A 7,201-nucleotide genomic window follows, 5' to 3' on the forward strand; every position below is an offset into this window, starting at 1 on the left:
TTGATTGATAAGAAAGTGTTGAACTTAATTTGATTCGTCCGTCCAACTACAAGCAATTACAGTACGTACGTGCTCAATTGCATGCCGCGGCTAAATCCGAACGGTTTCACCTATTTCGAGTGCCCCCCCCCTTGCCATTTTTGCAACAACTCCAGCACATGTCGACCACAATCAAGCCCAGTCCGTCAAGGTACTAAGTTCACGCCCACTCTATTCCCCTCACTCAACCAATCGATTCAGATATGGTCTGTCCGCTCAGAGGCGTGATCGACTCCTCCGAGTGCTCCACAGATCAACGCAATCCATGTCTGCGCTCCCCAAGTTCACATGCCCCACACCCTCCCACCCTGCTGTGAAGTTCTCGGGTCGCACAGATGCAAAGACCACACGTAACTCGACGCGGCAGCAGCAGAACTCCCACCAGCTTCCTACGACCCAACCATTGGCACAGCCTACCACAAAAGCGTGGACAACAACTCCCAACTCCAACCCTTCCATTAGCCATCAGGTACGTAAGTCTAGCACATTGTCCATTGGACTCCTCAAAGATGGGGGCTGCTGCGATCGCGTAGAACGAACAACGGACGATCCAACCAAGTGCTATATTGGACGGGCTACAGTCACACGACCAACCAGAGCGACACAAACATCAACATGCCGTGGTCCGAGATGCCCTGCACAATTTCACGGAAGCATTGCTCTGTCGTCGACCTGACGACGCCTTTCACGTATGTACGCTTGGATTGGCTCGCAGATTGGGAATACACGTATCATGTAGGAGTTCGAACAGCACAAGCGTGACTTGTTTGGTACCTGCGAGGCGCAGTGTCCTGCCGCGACCTGGGACTCCATACGTGTAATAACTTTTACAAATACTTGGACTTCAATGCGATCGGTTGTAGGTATCACTGGAAGCGCAAGTGGCTCAAGTACGGGATATTGTTGAGGCAAATTTCGCCATGTTTGAAAATGTAAACAAGTGAGAAACACATCACCAGCTGAAAAAATCGATAGATTCGCACCAAGCAAAGAAGGGGGATTGTGCATGTGAAGGCGTCGCAAATGTTGCAAATTCACCAGCGGCAGCTCCAAACCGCCCAACTCGAACAGGAAAATGTAAGCTTATTACCTCCACAAAACCACAAGTGAAAAGTCACGGGGGGCAGCTGGCCTACGCGGACTTGGTCGAGCAGGAACGACTGATCCAAAACCGTCGGATGGCTGCCAAGCATGCCTCCAAGCTCAAGACCCGCAAACAACACCAAGAGGTATAAGATATAATATTATCCTACTATATTAGTACTTGCTGGTGTTGTTACATGGTTTGCTATCAACTAAACCGCCAGGATAGGCTCTCCTCGTGCAAATTCAAGCGAATCCACATCATCAAGCAGACCAAGTCAAAGTTATTGAACGCACTGCAGTTGCAGCTAGTGGAAAAGACCTGGTATTGCCTTTGAGCCAAGATTTGGACTTTAGTGCTGCTCGATTGTTTGTACTGAATTTTGTATCTAATAGTGTTGCCAACACGAATATTGTTGACGAGTGGATGATTTGATTGGCCATTTGACTTGTTTTGATTGGTCAATCGATTGTCTGTCGATTTGGTGCTCGCTCGATTGAGCACCCCCCACACACACTCGACACCACTGTTGGTTGCTCTGCGATACGGGACGTTGGACAATAAATAGTGTGATGAGATGATGGATATACTGTTGTGAAGCCATTTAGATCAAGTCAAATGCTGCTTTGATTAGTTTAAATTGCGACCGCCGTGGTGGGTCGATGACGATGCGAGCGCATGTGCCAGTCGTCGGAATGACTATGACGTGGACTCTCGGACGGCCAAATTTGCCATGCCCGCCGAAAGATTCGGCCGCAAAGGCGCTCCGTGGTTTGACGAATAAATTAATTATTATTGTCGATTTTCTTCAAATTTACACGGTTCGTTCAACCGAGACATCTGATTGGCTAATATCCACCCTTCGCCAAAAATCCAAAATGTCCTGTACCCAATCAGCGGCAAGTACGTTTGGATTGACCAATGGGAGAGAGATTATGGAGCCCTGTTTGGTTATCCAAATATATTACTTTTCACTAAGTCTTCAAGCCAACCAAAAAAACCAAACAATAACTCGTATCGACATCCGGTACTTGTATATTATTACTCTGATCCAGTATTAATAGTCGTAGGCAAAATCAAAAATCCAGTGCGTTGTCGAGGTCATTGTTTACTGAAACAGTTCGGGGGTTTGGTCTTCCACATACAGCAGCGTATCCTTGACCTTGTTGCTCCATCCGCCCAAACGTTCCTGCAATTCTTGCAGTTGCTGGCGTTCCAACACTCGTGGCTACAGAAAAATACATCAAAATTGCATGGGAAATGTCAATATATATATATCTATACCTGCACCCAATGCACCGACACGATCTGGTCCACTTGATCGATCGTTCCTTTGATCAACCCCAGCGACAACGCACGCATAGTGAGCCATTCCACCTGGTTCAGAGGCAATTTGGTGGCCGTGGCGATGTCGTGAAATGGAATATTGCGCTCTTGAGATGGACGGTGAAAGATCAGCACCATCAGAGCCAGCAGCGCCACCTTTTCCTTGACGTAATCCGCCTTGTTTACCAATGCAGGCTACACAATCCAGGTTATATATATATATTTGTATTTATTTATATATATATTTGTATTTGTATTTATATATATACTTGTATTTATATATATTTGTATTTACATATATTATATATATATATATATTTATATATTATATATGTGTATTTATATATTATATATATATAAAACAAAACAAATAAAAAGATCTTGTTTTTCATTCGACACTGGAGCGACAACAAGAAATAATTGCAGTAGGTAGGACGTATGTAGCCAATCCGGTTGTGGAAAGCATCCACCAACATGGAATTGGTGTATGACACAAATTAGTGTGAGGTTCATCAATACTTCACACACAAATTAGTGTGAGGATCATCAATTCACACAATCCATCATTCTAAATATTCTATCGCTTGGCTGAAATGGTAATATTGATCAATCCAACAAATATTAGGAGTAATATGTTCTTAGGTAGATGTACCTGGGCATTGTACTCGGCGCGATGGTTGCCGACAATGATATTGAACTGGTCAATATCTCCTCGGTTGAACGCGTGAAGCAACTCGCTGAGCCACTCCTTGTCAGTGCCTTTCAATGCACTCAAGATGGGCGTCGCCAGCTAATTCGTCCACAACTTGCATTACAACGAGAATGGACATGATGATATGATCATGCACCCACCACTTCGCCAAAATTGAACACGTTCTCCCCCGTGAGTGCGGCAATGCTGATATTGACGGCCAGAGCGAAACGTTCCGCCGGCTGGATGTCGTCATACAGAGAATACGCCAAGAACATCAACGCGCTCTTGTAAAACTTGTCTGCGGGGCTGTATGTAGGACACACATCATGATATGGTGAGGAGATGGAAGGGAGAGAAGGAGGTTTGGATGTACCCAACAGCCGAGTAGTACTCGCATGCGACGCGGTAGTAGGCAGCGTGGACAACCGGGTCGGCGCCCACAAGCCCTTCGACTGCTTCTTTGTTGTCGGCCAAGATGGCCTTGACTTCGGCCAATTGCTTCAACTTGACCTGGAAGCTCGCCGTGTACATGCGGCACACCAAGACGGACTCGATGGCGTGGGGGTTGGGCGTCGTGTGCTGAGTGATCTTGGTCTTCTTCGTTTGAAGATACGTCAAGATTGATGTCAGGAACGTGACCGCTTGTTGGGGATCTAGATCGATATGGCGACAAAGTAAGAGCGTGACAATGGGGGAGGAGGAGGAGGAGTGTGTACCAGCAAAGCGTTGCGCAATGTGTCCGCAGATCGTGACGAGTGACAGTTGGTTGATCTTCTCCTGGAACGTCGAGAGGAACTGCGCGTACAGATCATACCAGTTGGTCCCAATCGCAGTGGTTTCATCCTTCACGAAGGCCAAGATGTCCACCGTTAGTTCATGATACAGCTTGCGTCCGAAGAGCTCGGACAAGCGGGCGTAGCGCGCCGCCAGAGCGGGGTACTTTTGCTCTTCTTGACGGAGGAAGTCCATTGTGATGTTGTGTTCGCAAGAATGATGTGATCCAAAACACGAAGGATTCGAGACCCCAAGTTGATCAATCTGCGGATGGTACTTGGGCCAATCATACGCAGGAATTACGGCCATTTTAGCCAATGGCAATCCTTAAGTTTTCATCCGGATAAGGTGGCATGCCACCACCATAATTCAGTACGTTTATGCCAACCGTCGCGCCGCAGCTCCCACAACGAGTTCCTACCTGACGACAGCAGCTTTGTAACACGACAATCTGATGTGATGACCCTAACGTTATGACCCTAACTTATTGTGAAGGGCCATTATGCATCAATATGAGAGCCCATCATAGGCAGCAACTTGGGCTTGGCGGTCGCGACGCTTGGCGCTCGTCGAGGTGGTGGACCGCTAGCGGATGACCCGCCCAGTGCCTTGAGCATCGACGCTTGTTGGTGCTTGAGCTGTTGGATTTGAGCCTAGTGGACTCGGTGGTTTAGATATCGCAGTCATACTATGTACACATGAGTACCTTTTGCAGTTCGCTCTCACGTCGAAGCTCCATCTCGCGCTCGTCCATGGATCGCTTGTCGCGGTGCTTGTTCTTGAGGTCATTCACTTCGCTTTGACTCGACTTGACGGCGTGGAACTCGCGGCGCAGGTCGTTCACCTATGCGTCACCACCCGTGAGTACATTTGCCGAATCTTGAGACTTTGGGCACCTGCACGGTGAGGATGGCGTTCTCACGCTTGAGGCGCATCATTTCGCTGTGGTTGATCTTCAACCCCTTGACCAGTTTGCACTTCATGCTCTCCACTTCCTTCTCCAAGTATTCTCGCTGGCGATTGTACTCTTGCTGCGCGTCGACGTCGCTCGCGACTTCGGTCACAATTTTGCCCGTTTCGTACTTCTTGTACAAGGCTAGTACAGTAGTAAAACCAGCAAATTTTAGGTCGTTTCCCCCCCATATCACCTCTGAACAGGTCGTACCAATCACAGACGCCTTGAGCGCTTTTTTCTTTTCCAGCAGCTGGGCGCTGTCGTGCAAGTCGCTTTGGAACTGTCGAATGAACTGGCGCATCGTTTTGATCTCGAGCGATTGATGGTTGATGTCCTAGGCATTGGCAATCGTGACGATGCCGTACATTTGATTTCCCCATTCGTACAACTGAGTGTAGTACAAACGACATTTTGATTGGCTAAACGCAACGCACAAATGCATGTCGAATATATATCGAACATGCATTCTAGCCAATCATCGACACGACATAATTTCCGAGAGACCAATCAGAGTCCTCCATATACATACCTTTTGCATGCCATCCATTTTCAACGTCAACTCGCCAATCATCAAGTCCAGCGCGGCGTTGGACTTGTGGTAGTGCTCCAGCTCTTGGTCCATTTCTTCGATTTGGAGCTTCATGTCGGCGATCTCGTTTTCGCGGGGTTCAATCTGCCGCTTGAGTTCCTTGATCTTGTAATCGAGGACAAACTTGAACTTTTCCAGCTCCTGGTTCTTCTTTTTCAGGTCGTAAATGCGCTTCTCCTTGTCCTGGATCGTCTCTTCGCGCTCTCGGATTTCCTTCTTGTGGCCCTGGATATCCTTTTCCAAACCCTTGATGTTCTCGTACAGTTCCTTGCCCTTTTCCTGCAAACTGCGAATCTCCTCTTTTTGGTCCTCAATGTCCTTTTGCAACGCCGTAAACTTTTTCTTCATGATTCCGTTTTCGCCTATGAAACCCATAGATATCGTCATTGTTGATGACCTATCAGTCATAGATCGAACCTTAAATCCACGTCAATTGCCGACAAAAAACAACGTAATTATATAAATCCAGATACAAAGATCGATTTTCGCACCTTTGAGCCGTAGCGTTGCCTCGCGCTCGTCGAGAAACTTGGCGTCGTACTTGGCTTTGACTTCTTCAATTTCCAAATCCGCATCCTCTTCAACTACAAACCACCCCACGTGTTAGAATGCATGGCCACAAATGGATTCGTAAACCCTGAAACCCCGACCATAAATAGTCGTACTTTGGGTCTTGTTGTCTTCGAACTCTGTCACAATTTCATCCTTTTCACCGCCCAGTTGCGTCTGCTTGGTCTGCTCGCCTTCGACCTTTCGGTCATATTCCGACGTCATTTCCGCCAGAAATTGCGTGTGGCTCTCCACGAGCAGCTGATTTTCCTCGTCCCACCGCGCAGTTTCCTCATCGCGCTCTTGGATCAGTGCGTCGTACCGTTCGACTTCAGCCTTGATCTTGGCCTCGTAGCTACAAATAAAATGTTCGTGCAATACAAGTATATATATATATAGAAAGAAACAAAGTACGTGTCGCGAATGCCATCCAGTTCGTGGGTATGCGTTGCTTCCAGTTCGCTCAACTTGGCGTCGTACTCGGCCTCCATTTCCCGTTTGTCCTCTTGTAAATCTGTGCACCGTTGCTTGTCCTGCGTTAATTCGGACGTAAACTTGTCACTACCAAGACACAGGGTCACAATGTTAAAGGAAGATGTTTAGCGTCAATTTTCATTATGTGTTAAAGTCTGGGTGAGTAAATATATCAAGTACCTGACTTCTTGGATCTTTTCCTTGTAGTTCATGTCTTTCAACCGCAACTGATACTCGTTGTGGAGGGTCAACTCGTCCACTTTCGCCTTTAGCTCTGTTGTATTATCGTTCAAATAGTAAGATACGCACCCCACAAAGTAATATTATATATATATATATATATATATATATATATATATATATACCTTGCATGGTTTGGTTTTTCTCTTCCAAGTCCGACTTGGTGACGAGAATCTCTTCGGCAAACGCCATGGCGTTTTCGCGCTCGCTGCGACCTGAACATATCAAAATAAAGTTAGCAAAATATCAACACAACCATCACTTTTTGTATAATTTCATGCAATAGTTGGTGATTCATCTACCTTTGAGCTTCGAACTCGACAGTTCCTTGGTTTCAAAAATGCACAGCGACCCGTCGTCGCCCACCGAAAACAAGTATTGATTGTCCTACAAATAATCAATAGAAACATGATGGTCAGTAGTATTTCATGGTATTCTAGTTGCTCGAGTAACGTTAGTTGCTCTACAACGAACGTA

General features: G+C 46.6%; 3 protein-coding genes across 5 annotated transcripts in view; 1 reads left to right on the plus strand and 2 right to left on the minus strand.

The window, feature by feature from the left end:
- Positions 1 to 304: 304 nt before the first annotated feature.
- H257_14530 (hypothetical protein) lies at positions 305 to 1,910 on the plus strand (the record flags this gene model as incomplete). 3 transcript variants are annotated; one of them, XM_009842371.1, is made up of 8 exons in its annotated part: positions 305 to 508; positions 573 to 728; positions 779 to 856; positions 903 to 971; positions 1,015 to 1,116; positions 1,167 to 1,268; positions 1,352 to 1,447; positions 1,758 to 1,910. In XM_009842371.1, 8 exons carry the CDS (start codon positions 305 to 307, stop codon positions 1,905 to 1,907), a joined length of 957 nt encoding a protein of 318 aa, XP_009840673.1. In that variant the 3' UTR covers positions 1,908 to 1,910. The 3 variants fall into 3 exon arrangements, with proteins under 3 accessions (XP_009840673.1, XP_009840671.1, XP_009840672.1); XM_009842369.1 differs by having other exon boundaries at positions 1,194 to 1,268; XM_009842370.1 differs by lacking the exon at positions 1,758 to 1,910 and having other exon boundaries at positions 1,352 to 1,571.
- A 321-nt stretch (positions 1,911 to 2,231) lies between these two features.
- H257_14531 (hypothetical protein) lies at positions 2,232 to 4,112 on the minus strand (the record flags this gene model as incomplete). The annotated part of the gene is made up of 6 exons (XM_009842372.1): positions 2,232 to 2,351; positions 2,408 to 2,644; positions 3,102 to 3,239; positions 3,302 to 3,449; positions 3,517 to 3,796; positions 3,860 to 4,112. The coding sequence occupies 6 exons, from the start codon at positions 4,110 to 4,112 to the stop codon at positions 2,232 to 2,234; spliced, it is 1,176 nt and encodes a 391-aa protein (XP_009840674.1).
- Positions 4,113 to 4,417: 305 nt separating this feature from the next.
- Positions 4,418 to 7,201, minus strand: part of H257_14532 (hypothetical protein) — a gene marked incomplete at its 3' end in the record, with an annotated part of 6,420 nt that continues 3,636 nt past the window's right edge. Inside the window, exons 12-22 of the mRNA XM_009842373.1 lie at positions 7,027 to 7,111; positions 6,850 to 6,939; positions 6,665 to 6,758; positions 6,425 to 6,571; positions 6,127 to 6,365; positions 5,953 to 6,045; positions 5,402 to 5,823; positions 5,083 to 5,206; positions 4,814 to 5,013; positions 4,624 to 4,761; positions 4,418 to 4,570 (exon numbers count right to left, since the gene is read on the minus strand). Coding sequence (XP_009840675.1) covers positions 4,418 to 4,570; positions 4,624 to 4,761; positions 4,814 to 5,013; positions 5,083 to 5,206; positions 5,402 to 5,823; positions 5,953 to 6,045; positions 6,127 to 6,365; positions 6,425 to 6,571; positions 6,665 to 6,758; positions 6,850 to 6,939; positions 7,027 to 7,111 — 1,785 coding nt within the window. The remainder of the gene's footprint in view (positions 4,571 to 4,623; positions 4,762 to 4,813; positions 5,014 to 5,082; positions 5,207 to 5,401; positions 5,824 to 5,952; positions 6,046 to 6,126; positions 6,366 to 6,424; positions 6,572 to 6,664; positions 6,759 to 6,849; positions 6,940 to 7,026; positions 7,112 to 7,201) is intronic.

Source organism: Aphanomyces astaci, assembly GCF_000520075.1.
Source record: "Aphanomyces astaci strain APO3 unplaced genomic scaffold supercont1.58, whole genome shotgun sequence".
Lineage (NCBI taxonomy): Eukaryota > Oomycota > Saprolegniomycetes > Saprolegniales > Verrucalvaceae > Aphanomyces > Aphanomyces astaci.